Source organism: Primulina eburnea, chromosome 15 (genome assembly GCF_022965805.1).
Source record: "Primulina eburnea isolate SZY01 chromosome 15, ASM2296580v1, whole genome shotgun sequence".
NCBI classification, from domain to species: Eukaryota; Viridiplantae; Streptophyta; class Magnoliopsida; order Lamiales; family Gesneriaceae; genus Primulina; species Primulina eburnea.
Window position 1 is genome coordinate 6,734,788 of NC_133115.1, and position 16,617 is coordinate 6,751,404.

General features: G+C 45.4%; 1 protein-coding gene across 3 annotated transcripts in view; it reads left to right on the forward strand.

Annotated features, from left to right (window-relative positions):
* The window catches only part of LOC140813481 (polynucleotide 5'-hydroxyl-kinase NOL9-like), a 26,299-nt gene continuing 9,682 nt past the window's right edge, over positions 1 to 16,617 (forward strand). Inside the window, exons 1-5 of one of the 3 annotated variants that reach the window (XM_073171963.1) lie at positions 1 to 313; positions 560 to 792; positions 1,528 to 1,625; positions 1,736 to 1,769; positions 2,927 to 2,977. In XM_073171963.1, coding sequence (XP_073028064.1) covers positions 296 to 313; positions 560 to 792; positions 1,528 to 1,625; positions 1,736 to 1,769; positions 2,927 to 2,977 — 434 coding nt within the window. In that variant the 5' untranslated portion in view covers positions 1 to 295. Of the gene's footprint in view, positions 314 to 504; positions 793 to 1,527; positions 1,626 to 1,735; positions 1,770 to 2,926; positions 2,978 to 16,617 lie in introns of all 3 variants that reach the window. The other 2 variants (XM_073171964.1, XM_073171962.1) reach the window with 2 other exon arrangements.

The following is a 16,617-nucleotide window of genomic DNA, read 5'->3' on the forward strand; positions in this document are numbered from 1 at the left end:
GCTTAGATTTTGGTGGCCATAAGAGGAGAGTTCTCCACGCCTGCCGCCGCCAGGGAGCAAAAATCTCACTAAGCCCAAGCTCCGCCCCAAACCCACCACAAGTTGGACATTCTACAACTACCTCCGCCTGTCCCAGGCAAGTCGACGGCCCTCATCCATGTCGGAGCAGTGGCAAAACGAAGGGAAGACCCCAAAACAGCGGAGTTAGCGCAAGCAACGCGGAAGCATAGAGTCTGAGCACTGATTTTTTTATAATAATAGTCATAAAGTGACGTTCATAGGTGGTTTTTGATCAATGCCCAGGCCTCAAAAGGTATAATCCTCGGCCCTCGTTTATTTTGTTGAAAGTTTCATGATCTGGGCTGTTTTTGTTGTTTAGAATACACCCGGGCGGTCTAATTCATGCATGTTTTAGGTCATTGGTTGTCCAATGCTAATATTGTATCCACCATTATTGTTTGTTTATGTCTTTTTATACACCCGCAACGCGTGTGTATCGAATAGATAGCTAGTGTGCATATATGTATCACAAAATGAGACGTCATTGCTCTAGGAACAGAGGCTTAAAGTGAGAGAGGTGAAAGAAATCGTGAAGCAGCCTAAGATGGAGGTAGCTCAAGAGATTGAGACTCCATCATCCAGTATAATTATACCACAAGAATGGTCTGATGCTACCAAATCGATAGTGAACAATTCTGTTTCTTCAATCCCTCCAATTGCTATTGTCTGTGGTCCTAATAATTGCGGGAAAACGACTTTCTCTCTCAATCTCGTCAATGTTTTACTGCAAAGGTATGTTTTTTACCTTGTTAATGATAACTTTTTATGAGTGCTGTTTCGGTTTTTGTGGGGAATATGGCGAGTTTATGGACGGTTTTGTATGAAGAGGTTGCAACATTTTGTTGTTTAATTACTGAACTGGTCTCTTTGTAATATATTTAGTCTATCGAATTGGTTTTGCGAATTCGTTGTACTATTTAGCTAGTTTCTTTTCATGAGTATGATAGATGTTATATGCTTAGAACATTAGTGCTCTTTGATAATTTGTACATGCTGCTTTGTCTGAAAGGTTTGAAACCTGAAAACTTTTGGAGGGACACCTCTTGCGGCTCAATTTTATTGTGCCGGGCATGGTTATCTCATCCATTTTTTTCTATGTTTTATGAAAGGATAGAAAGGAGAAAGAGTTTGGAGCGAAGTTAGTTATAAGCGAGGACTCACATTGAGAGAATAAGCTGGACCTTTTAGGTGTACCTACATAGAATAAATTAATTAATCTAAAGTAATGAATTGATTTTTTGATCCATGAATCCTTTTCTAAGGAAATTATATTGTTATGTTATATAGGCTCACAAATAATCTTATTCAAACATGAAACAAAAGTTAAGAGGAAAGTAAATGTTTTTTTCAAACTTCATGCATGGCATTAGACTTAGATGCATGTTCATAAACAATTGTTGAAAGAAGAGCACATTTTTTTGATTCACCACCAGCAGAAGTTGCGACTTTTGAGTTCTTCTTTTGCAGGCACAAGAAAGTGGCTTATCTTGATACTGATGTTGGTCAGACAGTATTTACTCCTCCCGGTCTCCTGTCACTTACTATGATCGACGAAATAACTCCAGGTACAATCTCTTGATTGCTTCTACCATTGTTTGTTGATGGTTATTTTTATTTTGATATTGTGTGGTTAATATGCTGATCGGTTCTATATTCCTTTTTTTTTCTTATTTAGATGTGATACGTCCATGCTTGAAAATTCCTGAACGGTATTGCATCTCTAATTCACTAGATTATTTTGTGTTGTTGTCCAACTTTTTATTTAGTGAACACGTATTATCACAAAGGTGATGATGAATTGATTATATGGTACATGTTTCTATTTTAATGTCTTTGTTCAATTGATTATGTTTTTAAAACTACTTTTTGCTTGCATGAAAGTCTCTAGGAAAAATCCTTCAGAAAAAACATCAAGGTAGAATAACGAGTCAAATCTGGGCTCTTATTCATGCGGCTATTGTGTTCTTGGCTTATTTGTTGTGAAAATTTAAGAGTATTCTTTGTTTTTGTCCAAAAAGGTATTATATTACATCTTTCAATTATTCATTCTCAATGTGCTTACCATTGTTTATCCTTGATGTGGTTTTACAACGACTAGTAAGTTGATATAATGAATAATGTATAATACGAGCATTATAAATTGAAAGATATTGTTAACATGATTGTTTTTAACTCCACTTATATTGTAGAACTTGAGTCAAATGTTGATGAAACAAGAATGTCGAATCTTATCCATTGCACGAAATGATACCTTTTAGTATCGTTTATTATTTAATTTAAGAAAATTAAAAGTGCAAAGTACAAACTATTAAAACACTAGGTTTTTTGCCTTTATGTATTGATTGCTGTTGATATAAAAATCTGTGAGCTATGGCACTATCCACATTTTTAACCTCTGGCTAATTATAATTATAATTACCTATATTTATTTAAACAATGTAAGAACTTGTGAAGCTCGATACATGGGAGTGTTATTTGTCCTGTTCAAATATGTCCCAGATTTTGTAATTGACTGGGTGAACTTGGGTAGTTATATCACTAGTCGATTTGTATGTCTGCGTGTCCGTGTGGCCAACTCACATGCCCCAATTAACGGTGCTCAGTATTTGATATGTTCTGCGCATCGATTAATTTCAAATATTTGGCTCAACAATGTTATCTCACTAATGGCAGCTCATTTGCCAAGCCCGTTCCAAAATTTATTAACTCTTCTCTCAATTCTCAACCAAAGTTATATACTATAGTTCACCTGTTATGAATTGGGTTCTGTAAGTATTGCAATTTTTTTGCTGTTTATATATGTTTTTCTAGTCAAATCTATCGTAGTAAACTGTAATTCACTATGACTTTTGACATCTCGTTTCAGATGTTTTTTCTTTGGTGACATCTCCTCGAAAAGGGACCCAGAATTGTATCTCTCTTTGATACCCCGATATGTCCCGGGCAGTTGATCCCGGGAATGCTCGGGTCATGGGTCAGGCCCATGAGCGATGCCCGGGTCAGGACAGCCCATCTCTCGAGTGGTTGATTCAGGACATAGCACCAGAGTTCTGGTATAACTTCTCTTCTGACATCTCGAAGCGAGGGAGGCATTTAATGATGTTGAAATACACGCGGCCGACCTGTTAACATTAATGAGTGACTGGACAGATGGGATATGACCAATATATGATTTGACATGTCAGAACAATAGGGTATAATCAGCCGCCCTAGTATATTTAATGCGCACGTCCCAAAAAACGAGGTCATCATTATTTCCTCCACTATAAATACCAGGTTTTGCATTTATTTCTTCATTCAGATATTAATGAACATTTAACACACTCATTTATTGCACACCAATATCACAGCCATCACTTGGCTACATTGGTTTTATTGCTTGAGTACCCTGCTGACTTAAGCATCGGAGTGGCCACGCCGGGGACCTCCTCCGGCGCCCATTCACGTGGTTGTTTTTCTTATTGGCAGATCTTTCAAAGGCCAACGAATAATCTTCTTTCCAGTCCGCCGTCTTAGCTCATATTTCTTCCCGTATTCTTGATAGCTTACCTGGTAGAGTTACCTACCCGACTCCACTGTTCGACCCGGGTGGCATCATTGGCGCCGTCTGTGGGAAATCTGAGTCCTAAGACGTGGATATGGCTCCTACTAGGAGAGCAAACCAAGACGCCTCTCGAGCCCCAGAGGAAAACAATACACGTCTCTCTGGCGCAGGTGGTCCCCCCCCTAATGATCCTCAACCCACCATTCATTTGACTCCCGAAGAATTGAAGAAAATCATAACCGATGCTGTCAACATGGCTAACGCCAAAAAGGCTGCTTCTCACCAGGCCAGTCAGCATGAACAGCAGCGTAAGCAAGCACAAGAGGAAGAGAGAAGGGAAGAAGAAAGGGAAAGCGCAGGTTCTAAATCCCCCACTATCGCTGGAGAATTGGAAGAATTAAGAAAAAAAGTGAAAGCATTGGAAGGGCAGGCTGTCTCCAAGGGCGGTATTTTTGTAATCAAAGGCTGCCCATTCTCTGACATCATCGTCCGGGAACCACTTCCCGGGCATTTCAAGTCGGCAAAAATCAAAGATTATGATGGAAGCTCTGACCCTGAGGAACACCTCGCGCGTTTCGAAAATATGGCCATGTTGCACTGCTATGAAGACCCAATCAAATGTAAAGTATTTCTTACCACTCTGGTCGATTCCGCACAGAGATGGTTTGAAGGGTTGGCGCCACAAAGCATCTGTTGCTTTGAAGATTTTCAAAAAGTGTTCTTGCATCAATTTAGCAGCAGTAAAAAGTACAAAAAGACCGCCTTCAGTTTATTCGAAGTAAAGCAAAGACAAGATGAAACCCTGAGGGCTTATCTCAAAAGATTCAATCGGGTGGCCCTTGATGTGCCGACCTGTGCACCTGAGACAAAAACCACCGCATTTATGCAAGGGTTATGGGAAGGGGATTTCTTCCGATCCTTAACCAAAAAACTGCCTGAAAATTTTGAGGATCTCCTGTCACGAGCGGAGAAATATATCAATATGGAAGAAGCGCAAAACCAGAAAAGAGAGGCCTTGAAAAGAGCAAGAGGAGATCGGACTTACAAAACTGAAGAAAGAGCTCCTAAGAAAAGTGGTGGGGGTCATTTTCCCCATGTGCCTTTAAAGATGGCTCGGGACAGAGAGATTCAAGAGTGCAGGTCAAATGAAGTCCTTCCTCCCCGTTCAGAGGTCAGAATCTCCAAGCCAGAACAAAAAAGGTACTGTACCCTTCATAAAAATTGTGCTCACGACACTAATCAGTGCCGAGTCCTAGGAAGAAATGCTAATAGACGTCCCGTGTCCGCGCCTCACCCGCCACGAGAACGATCTAAACAACCACCCTGGTTGTCCAGACGTTCATCGCTGAATATTCCCCAAAGAACGATGAGCACTTCAAGTGGAAGACGAGGAGGAGAAACGAGTACCCGGGAAGAGAGAATCAAGCCAGCGGGAGGAGAGGATCCTTCTCCGAGTTGAGGAGTAATCAAAATGATTTCGGGGGGAGCTACTGATGGCGACTCTAATCGGGCAAGGAAGGCAAGGGGTAGGAGGGAGTGTCTAGAAGTTGATAATAAAAGAAGAGACGAGCCGATTATAAGCTTTGGACCAGAAGATCTCCAAGGAGTGAGTTTACCTCACAATGATGCGCTGGTCATTCAGGCCCGCATCGCCAACTATGACGTGTTAAGAATTTTCGTGGATAATGGGAGCTCTGTCAATGTTATTTTCAAAGATGCCCTCATCCAAATGGATCTGCATGAATACCAGCTGGAAACTGTGGAAACCGCCCTGTTCGGGTTTGCTGGGCACGCCGTGTATCCAGAAGGGGAAATTGCTCTACCCCTGACTCTGGGCACTGGAGACTTGAGAAAAACTGTAATAACTACTTTCACAGTAGTGGACGCCCCATCTTCATATAATGTCATCATAGGGAGACCAGCCATGAATGAAATGAGAGCAGTGGCCTCGACGTACCACCAAAAGATCAAATTCCCAGTGAAAGGACAGGTCGGAGAAGTCAAGGGCGACCAGCCCTCTTCTCGAAGATGTTATGGAGAAACAGTCCGAATTGATCAGAAGAAGGCAAGAAGGGAAGGGAAGGGGAAAGAACACCAGGAAGAAGCCTGGGAAGGGGAAGTACACTTTGTGACGGAAGAAGAGCAAGAATCGGTGGAGATCGAGTCGGGAAAGACTATCCGGATAGCTCGGGACATCTGCGCCACCACCCGGGTAAAACTCTTGCAATGTTTAAAAACTAATGCCGATATCTTTGCTTGGTCTCAGCAGGAACTGTCCGGGATCTCGCCCCAAGTGGCCGAGCATAGACTAAATATCCTCCCAGGGTCCCGGCCAATTAAGCAAAAAAAGCGACATTTCGGCCCGGAGAAAGATAAAATAATTGAAAAACAGGTCGAAGCATTGCTGAGGGCTGGACAAATTAGGGAAGTCCATTTCCCTTCTTGGCTATCGAATGTAGTTCTCGTCCCAAAGTCTACTGGAAAATGGAGAATGTGCGTAGATTTCAGAGATCTGAATAAAGCTTGCCCGAAGGATTGTTACCCACTCCCTCGGATTGATCAGCTAGTCGATTCCACTTCTGGGTGTGAAATCTTGAGCTTTTTGGATGCATATCAGGGATATCATCAGATCCCTTTAGCTACAGAAGATCAAGACAAAGCTAGTTTCGTCACGTCTGAGGGAACTTTCTGCTATGTTGTAATGCCTTTTGGACTAAAAAATGCAGGGGCTACATATCAACGACTGATGAATCTTGTCTTTCAAAAACAGATAGGCCGAAATATTGAAGTATATGTGGATGACATTTTGATTAAAACCCGAGAAGTCGCCCATTTCATCGATGATCTGATCGAAACCTTCGCCACTTTGAAGCAGTATAGGATAAAACTTAACCCGGCCAAATGTGTGTTTGGGGTTAAGAGTGGCAAATTCTTGGGGTTCATGGTCACGGATCGAGGAATCGAAGTCAACCCAGAAAAAATCAGGGCCATCATGGATATGCCCTCTCCTCAGTCGGTTCGAGATGTGCAAAAACTGACAGGGAAAATTGCAGCCTTATCACGCTTCATTTCCCGATCTGCACACCGTAGCTATCCTTTCTTTCAAGTTCTGAGGAAAGCACAGAAATTCGGCTGGGATGACAACTGCGAGCAGGCCTTTCAAAATTTGAAGAAACACTTGGCTGAATTGCCTGTCTTAGCAAAACCCGAGCCCGGAGAAAAATTGTGGGTCTATCTCTCAGCCACCGAAATTGCTGTTAGTTCCGTGCTCGTCAAGGAAGAAGGGACCGATCAGAAGCCTGTCTACTATGTCAGTCACGCCCTTCGCGGAGCCGAAATGAGATACAGTGAATTAGAAAAGATTGCTCTAGCTTTGGTAATGACTGCTCGAAAGCTGAGACCGTATTTCCTATCACATCCCATTGTGGTCCTCACTAATTCTCCTCTCGGCAGAATTATGACTCATACAGAGGTCTCGGGGAGGATGATCAAATGGACTGTAGAACTCGGGGAATACGATATTGAGTATAAACCCCGGGCTGCAATAAAAGCACAAGCGCTATCAGATTTCTTAACAGAAATGATCCAGCCCGAGGAAGAAAAAGTGTGGAGGGTATTTGTTGATGGCGCTTCAAACATAGCGGGATGCGGAGTGGGGGTCGTCTTGATCTCCCCACTCGAAGAAAGGGTTAAATTGGCTTTAAGGATTGACTTTAGGGTCACGAATAAGGAAGCAGAATACGAAGCTGTCTTGGCAGGGTTGCGTGCTGCCCGTGAGATTGGGGCATCCCGAATCATCATTTATTCCGACTCCCAGCTGGTTACTCAACAAATTAAGGGAGCTTACGAAGTTAAGAATGAAAAGATGCTCAAGTACTTGAATCTTATCACTTCTCAAGCGTCATCCTTCACAGACTGGAGTATCGAACAGATTCCCCGGGAAGAAAACACCGAAGCCGACACGTTGGCTAAATTGGCGGCTTCCTTGACAGAAGTAAGCACCCGGGAGATTCTCTATTGTTCGAAGCTCGTATCCTCGCTTGAAGAAGAAACACCCCCGCTGAGAAAAGACTCTTGGATGACTCCTCTCATAGAGTATATAAAGGAGGGAAAACTTCCAGAAGACCGGACCCAAGCTGTAAAGATCAGGAAGCAGGTACCCCGATTTGCCCTTTTAAATGATGTTTTATATAGGCGATCCTTTCAGGGCCCCTTACTCAAGTGCCTATCGGGGGAAGAGACAGAGTATGTCCTTCGGGAAGTACATGAGGGATGTTGTGGGGAACATCTCGGGGGAACGGCTCTATCGCGGAAGGTTATTTTAGCAGGATTTTGGTGGCCTCAAGTAAACCAAGATGCTACCCGGCTCGTCCAGAAATGCCAAGGTTGTCAACATCACTCTAATTTCCACCACCGCCCAACTGCTAACATGCAACCGATCTCTGCATCATGCCCTTTTGACCAATGGGGATTGGACATCGTGGGTCCCTTTCCGCCAGTTCGCGCCCAGAAGAAGTTCCTCCTGGTAGCTGTGGATTATTTTTCTAAATGGGTAGAAGCCGAGCCGTTGGCAAGAATCACCGAGGATGAAATCATGAAATTCTTATGGAAAAACATTGTCTGCCGATATGGCATCCCCAGGAAATTGATTTCAGACAATGGCAGACAATTCCAAGGAAAAAAGATTACCTATTGGTGTCAGGAAATGAAGATTATGCAATCTTTTACCTCAGTAGCCTACCCTCAAGCCAATGGCCAGACAGAGGTAACCAACAGGATCATCGTGCAAGCTTTGAAAGCCCGGTTGCAGGGGAAAGGAAAAGATTGGGTAGAAGAATTACCCAGCGTCTTATGGGCTTATCGGACTACTCCTCGGACATCCACTCGGGAAACCCCATATGGTCTGGTTTATGGATCTGAAGCAGTCTTGCCAGTAGAAATCGGGCAATCTTCCACTCGAGTGGAATCCTATTCGAGCAACAATGACTTATCTCGAGCCCTGGAGCTCGACCTTGTGGAAGAAAAAAGAGATCGGGCGGTCATCCGGATGGAAGCTTATCGCAGCAGGATCATAAAATCCTATAACAAGCACGTCCGAAGAAGGGATTTTCACGTGGGAGATCTGCTTATGAAAAAAGTTAAACCGGTGGGTGATGTGGGGAAGCTAGAAGCCAAATGGGAAGGGCCTTTCAAAGTAATCAGAAAAGTCAGTTCTGGTACGGCCTATTACCTCGAAGATCCTCAAGGACGTGTTCTTAAAAGACCATGGAATGCTTTTCATTTAAAGAAGTATTATGCTTAAGAAACATTTGTATCTGTTATTTCTACACTGAATGAAGGAAATTACTCGAAAGAATTATCTTTTAAGTCCAGGGACCCGTACCCTGGCCCGGTGGACCCGTACCCCGGATAATCTTTTAAGTCCAGGGACCCGTACCCTGGCCCGGTGGACCCGTACCCCGGATAATCTTTTAAGTCCAGGGATCCGTACCCTGGCCCGGTGGACCCGTACCCCGGATAATCTTTTAAGTCCAGGGATCCGTACCCTGGCCCGGTGGACCCGTACCCCGGATAATCTTTTAAGTCCAGGGATCCGTACCCTGGCCCGATGGACCCGTACCCCGGATAATCTTTTAAGACCAGGGACCCGTACCCTGGCCCGGTGGACCCGTACCCCGGATAATCTTTTAAGACCAGGGACCCGTACCCTGGCCCGGTGGACCCGTACCCCGGATTATCTTTTAGGACTTATACCCAACCCGGGTAAACCGTATCCCATTTAGCAATCGAAATTACGAAATTTTTCTAAAGGAAGCAAAATCGAAAAAAAGAAACATGCATACATAGATCAGAGGAAAGAGGTTACAAAAAAAAAAAAAAAAAGAGAGTTATTTATTCCGCAGGAGGGTCCCGCTTATCCATATCTTCCTTGTCATCATCTACAGCCTTCTCCAAATCCGGGAAATCTTCCATATCCGCTGGAACCAGGCCAGCTTCCTCGAATTGCTCCAAACACTTGTTGAAGCCTTGTTCAAAGTACGGGAAGGCTTTTCTGGCCAGCATTCGTTTAAAATCCGAAGACTTCAGGAAGTGTGACATATGCTCTGTCTGGGTTTTCCTCAAAAGGGCCACTGCCGCCTGAAAGTCCTCAGCCCGGACCCGGTGGTATTCTGCATCTTCTCTGGCAGCCAGCATCCCTTCTCTAGCCTCAGCAGCCATCGCCTCGAAATCCTCGGCACGAGCCCGGGAGGATTCTGCTTCTGCCCTGGCCGACTGCGCCTCCGCCCGAGCAACAGATAAGTCTGCCTGAAGCAGATCCATCTGCTGTTGCCAAATGGCCTTCTCCCGGGCCAGGACATTCTCATGAATTTCCCTGATCCGGTTTACTTCCTCTTGGAGCTGACCATGCGCTCCCTGAGCGGCCTTGGTTTGGGCATTAGCTCTCTTGGCTATCTTCGCCACTCGTTCATGCCCATGAAGTAACATTTGTAAACCCTGGTAATGAAAAGGTCAGGAAAATTTGCAGGAGAAAGGAAGAAGCAAGAGAGAGGGAACCCAAAAAATGAACTTACCGAGAAGGTCCGGGCCGCTCCTTCGCTCAGGAGCATATTAGGGTGCATTCCCTGAAGATGTGCCACCTCGTCAGGTCGGAGGAAGCTCCCGATCACCCCTAGCAGATCTGAACTGATGGTATCCCCAAAAATATTGGGGAGAACCAGAGGCCTCGTCGCCGAAATGCCTGCAGAAGGATCAGCCAAAGCAGGGGAAGGGGTCATCCCCTCGGGCTCATCTTCCACCACTACCGTCTCCACCCGTGGCTCCGTGGTGGCTCTCCTCTTGCGACGGTTCAGGGAAGTTGAGTCTTCCTCCCCTCCCGAAGAGATAGGCCCCACCCGGGGAGAACTGGCCCCTGCTTGGGCATCACTCTCTGCTTCCCGGGCCAAATCTGCCTCGCTGGCTCTGCGTTCTTCTGTTTCTTGAGCTTCAGCTGCCTCCCTAGCACGGCGTGCTTCCAATTCACCAGCTTCGGCCGCCTCCCTGGCCCGGCGCTCCTCCTGTTCCTGGGCTTCCTTCGCCCTTTTCTCCGCTCTAATCCTCTTTTGCTCCGCTTTCCTCTGAGCAGCAGCCTCTAGAAAGCTTGCTTTGATCATGTCTTCTTCGGCTACATCAAGAACACAGTGGGTCAGCAAAGTACAGTTGCGAAAAAAAAAAAAAAAAAGAAGAAAAAAAAAGCCAAGAAAAGCGATTTACCCGCCTACGACCCGGGTTGATCAAACCCGTCGATGATCTGATCTACAGGGTCTTCAGGCCGGGACCCGATCCCGTAATAGGCCAGATTGTTCGACCCAATCAGCACTGAAGATAAGAAGGATTGCTTTCCTAAACCATCCCAGGCATCGGTAAAAGGAGGAAGAAGTTTGAAATCTCGGGGAAGCTCAGGTTGTTTAGGCATGGAAGGAAGAAACCCCAAAGCACAGGTGGGGAGAGTCGGAAATTTAAGAAAGAAAAATTTTGTTTTCCATCCCTTCAAAGAAGAAGGGATGTCGGTTAAAAACCGATAGTGCATCCGGGCCATAAAAGAAAAAACCCCGTCATTAAATCGACAGGAATAAAAATAGTGAAAGATGGAGGAGTTAATGGGAATAAGTTTCATGCGGAACAAAACAAAAGTAGCTGCCATAATACGAAAAGCATTGGGATGAAGATGATTAAGAGGAAGGTTAAAAAATCGAGCAACTCCTTCAAAGAAATGATGAACCGGGAAACGGAGACCACTCCTAAGCTGCTCAAGGAAGAAAGCATGGTATCCGAGGGGAGGAGTATCAGGATGGTCAGTAGGTCCGGGAATCCTAATGTCATAAGTAGAAGGAATAGCTCCCAGGGACCGAATGTCTCCTAAACTACCCGGACGGAGAGTGGAAGACACCGTAGAAAACCAGAAGGGCCCTGTTATTTTATCCTTCCCTCTACTCGGGGAGCCCAGGGGTCGGGAAGAAGACGCTTTAGCAGTCTTCTTGGACAAAGATCGAGAGGGAATTGTAGTGACCCGTTCCAGAATCACCTACTAATTGAAAACTAAGCATGCAATTAACTTAATAATTACTAATCAGAGATAATAGCGGAAACAACTAACAAATGATAGTTATACAACCCAAACGAACTCTAGAACAACTCAAAATAAGGTAAAGAATATCTGGTACAACCATATCGAATCAAATGATACCGAAACTAAACCAACCGGCTACTCAACGTCCTCCTCCTGCTCCTCCGGAACCATCCAACCTGAGACCTGCCCCGAGGGAATGTAGTAGCCCGAATGCCGAATTGGGTAATTAACGGATTAATGGTGATTAATCATGATCGGAAGGTCCGAAGATGGTTCGGAAGCACCGAAGAGTTCGGCAGGTCCGAAGTGAGTTCGGTGGATCCGATCATTAGGTGTCAAGAGTTGATCGACACGTGGGAGTTCGGACGTTCCGAAGTGTAGGTTCGGTGGATCCGATCATGAGGTGTCAAGAGCAGCTGGACACGTGCATGTTCGGACGGTCCGAAGTGTATGATCGGAGGATCCGATCATGAGCTGTCAAGAGCCAATGGACACGTAGCGTTCGGACGTTCCGAAGTGTTGTTCGGAGGATCCGAACATGGCCTATAAATAGTGCTCGGATTTCTCATTTGTGACTTGCCAATTCATGATTTTGCCTCATAGTTGAGAGGATTTGGAAGGTTTCTAGGGTTAGTTGTTGGTCGAGCGATAGCCAAGAGCTGCCAGGAGTAGTAGCGTAGCGGCGCCTGAGTTTCAAGGCAATCGACATCAAAGGGCTGTCGACGGACGAAGGTAATCCCTAAACCTTTGGTAGTACTAGGGAGTACTGGTTTTGCTAGTCGAGCATGGTAGTATTGATTGAGTATGCTTTTGATGCGTAGGCTTGTTCTAGACCTGATTAGCGGTGTTGCGTAAGGCTAGGCTTGCTGTGATAGAGGTACGAAAGTACTATCCGAGATATCCTGGTTGAGTATACATTCATATATGTGTTGCATGATTATGTGGTGCATTGATATATGTCATATGATGCATGCTATTATGTCACGTTTATTACTGCATATTGCATATCATGTTGAGCCGTATCTCCTTCGAGATAGCCTTTACTGTTGAGCTGTATCTCTTTCGAGATAAGCTATATCTTGGGGCCGCTCAGCCCTGTCTTGTGGACGCATGGACACCGAGAGTACACAGTGGCCGACGGGTCGGGAGGGCTTCGGTGGTCCGGGACATTTTAGGTCCACGTCTGTCTTGTAGTGGATGCAGTGACCCAGAGGTTGGACCGCGCGGCACTATCCACTTGGCGCCTCTAGACTGAGCATTGTTGAGATCCTTTTGTGATTCCTGTTTCTTGACTACCCCGGTATCATGATCATAGCATGTGCATTTCATATAGGTCTGTATACTCATACTTTTGTACTGGGCGTTCTTATCGCTCACGTCCTCGGTTTTGTTTATTCTTGGACACCCCATTTCCCACGGGGCAGGCCTCAGGTTGGATGGCTCAGGAGGAGCAGGAGGAGGACGTTGAGTAGCTGGTTGGTTTAGTTTTCAGTGTTTTCCATTTGATTCGATATGGTTGTACTGGATATTTCATTTTGAGTTGTTCTAGAGTTCGTTTGGGTTGTATAACTATCATTTGTTAGTTGTTTCCGCTATTATCTCTGATTAGTAATTATTAAGTTAATTGCATGCTTAGTTTTCAATTAGTAGGTGATTCTGGAACGGGTCACTACATTTATGGTGGTGCATTGATATATGTCATATGATGCATGCTATTATGTCACGTTTATTACTGCACGTTGCATTTCATGTTGAGCCGTATCTCCTTCGAGATAGCCTTTGCTGTTGAGCTGTATCTCTTTCGAGATAAGCTATATCTTGGGGCCGCTCAGCCCTGTCTTGTGGACGCATGGACACCGAGAGTACACAGTGGCCGACGGGTCGGGAGGGCTTCGGTGGTCCGGGACATTTTAGGTCCACGTCTGTCTTGTAGTGGATGCAGTGACCCAGAGGTTGGACCGCGCGGCACTATCCACTTGGCGCCTCTAGACTGAGCATTGTTGAGATCCTTTTGTGATTCCTGTTTCTTGACTACCCCGGTATCATGATCATAGCATGTGCATTTCATATAGGTCTGTATACTCATACTTTTGTACTGGGCGTTCTTATCGCTCACGTCCTCGGTTTTGTTTATCTTGGACACCCCATTCCCTCGGGGCAGGTCTCAGGTTGGATGGTTCCGGAGGAGCAGGAGGAGGACGTTGAGTAGCCGGTTGGTTTAGTTTCGGTATCATTTGATTCGATATGGTTGTACCAGATATTCTTTACCTTATTTTGAGTTGTTCTAGAGTTCGTTTGGGTTGTATAACTATCATTTGTTAGTTGTTTCCGCTATTATCTCTGATTAGTAATTATTAAGTTAATTGCATGCTTAGTTTTCAATTAGTAGGTGATTCTGGAACGGGTCACTACATTTATGGTATCAGAGCATGCGTAGGATTTTGGGATATAGATTTTGTTTTGGGATTTCCGTTGACCATTTTTCCCTATTCTATCTTGTAGCGATGGCTGACCATTTTGATGACGGGAGTAGTCAGGGGAGTGTAGGTCGATGGGGTGACCAAGATGATCTTAGGCGTCACCATGAGCATCGTCATCGTCGGGATGGTCCTAGGCGTTTCGATATGCATCGTTTCATGCAGATGGGGCCTAAGCCTTTAGTTGGCGGTGAGACTCCCGATGATGCGGAGGATTGGTTAGAGCGCATGGAGAGTTGTTTCCGCGCATTCCAGTGCACCGATGAGCAGAAGATGGAGACCCTTAGTTTTCTTCTTGAGGGCCGTGCTCGCAGGTGGTGGCGATCGACTTCTGCGCCGATAGTTCAGTCTCAGGGTAGAGCGACTTGGGTCGATTTCCGTGCAGCGTTCATGCAGCTGTACTTTCCTCCAGCCCTTCGCCAGGCCAAGACGATTGAGCTCTTGAACCTGAAGCAGGGGAGTATGTCTGTTGATGAGTATCAGCAGAAATTCTTTGAGTTATTACCCTTCGCTCCTCATATCAGTGGCAGTTCTGAGGCCAAGTATGATCATTTCCTCCAGGGCCTTAATCAGGAGATCTTTGATCGAGTCACTGTCTGTGATAATCCTACTTCGTACGATGGGTTGGTGAACCGGTGTCGTCAAGCAGAGATCAGTCTCCAGCGTGGTAGGGCTATTCTTTCTTCTAGACCTCCGAGTACTTTGAGGCCTCGATCTCAGTCGTTCAAGAAATCTGGTTCGTCTTCTTCTGGATCTAGATCTCGATCTAGCGGTGTTTTCCGCTTTGGTAAGAAGAAGGAGTCTTGTGCGCATTGTGGGAAGAACCATCCATCGGAGCAATGCCGAGTAGCCGCAGGAGCTTGTTATCAGTGCGGAGAGATGGGGCATATTAAGAAGAATTGTCCTCAGTTGCGAGGTGGAGCAGGATCTGATTCTGGATCTCAGGCGACTGTTCAGCAGAGGAGGCAGGGTCAGGCAGTGGGTAGTTCGAATCTTCGACCTCGTGCCCAAGGTCAAGTTTTTGCGTTGAACCAGGATCAGGCTGCAGACGAGACCGAGAGAGTCATAGCAGGTACTTTTTGTTTATGCGGTATTCCTGCTTTTGTTCTTATAGATACCGGAGCATCTCATTCATTCATTTCTGCACGATTCGTTAAACGTCATAAGTTACCGTATGTTTCTCTAGACGTCATTCTTTCTGTTTCTACCCCGATGGGTCATTCGGTTTTAGCCAAGCGTCTAGTGATGGGTTGTCCTTTAGATTTTGAGGGTAACGAGTTGACTGCGAATCTTATGATTCTGGAGATGGAAGATTTTGATTGTATTTTGGGTATAGACATTTTGACTACCTACCGAGCTACTGTGGATTGTTACCAGAAGCTTGTTCAGTTTCGTACGACTGAGAGCTCTAGTTGGTTTTTCTATGGTGAGGGAGCGCGACCTCCGATGCCAGTAGTATCTGCTCTGAAAGCCTGTCGTGCTTTAGAGGCGGGCGGGGAAGGCTACCTCATCTATGCAATTGATACGTCCACAGGTAGTGTTGGTATAGAGGATATTCCAGTGGTTTGTGAATTTCCTGATGTATTTCCAGAAGAGATTCCTGGTTTTCCTCCGGTTAGAGAGGTGGAGTTTGGCATTGAGTTAATGCCAGGGACTGCACCGATTTCTCGTGCCCCCTATCGTCTGGCTCCGTCAGAGATGAGAGAGCTGAAGCAGCAATTGCAGGATCTTCTTGATAAGGGTTATATTCGCCCGAGTGTTTCGCCTTGGGGAGCTCCAGTCTTGTTTGTCAAGAAGAAGGATGGATCGATGCGGTTGTGCATTGATTATCGCCAGCTGAATCGGGTGACGATCAAAAACAAGTACCCATTACCCCGTATTGATGACTTGTTCGATCAGCTTCAGGGTACTTCTGTTTACTCCAAGATCGACTTGCGATCAGGTTATCATCAGATGAGAGTCAGAGATGATGATATTTCCAAGACTGCATTTCGTACTCGTTATGGGCATTACGAGTTTCTAGTTATGCCATTCGGATTGACGAATGCGCCAGCGGTGTTCATGAATCTGATGAACCGAGTCTTCCGAGATTTTCTGGATCAGTTTGTGGTGGTTTTCATTGACGATATCTTGATCTATTCTCATAGTGTGGAAGAGCATGTCCGGCACTTGAGGATTGTGTTGCAGATTCTTCGCGAGAAGCAATTGTATGCTAAGCTGAGTAAGTGCGAGTTCTGGATTGATCGTGTAGTATTCCTTGGTCATGTGATTTCCAAGGAAGGAATTTCTGTGGATCCCAGCAAGATTGAGGCAGTGCTAAATTGGTCACGACCTACGACGGTGGCTGAGATCCGTAGTTTTCTAGGTCTAGCAGGGTATTATCGTCGCTTCATCGTGAATTTCTCCCAGGTAGCTAGACCTTTGACGCA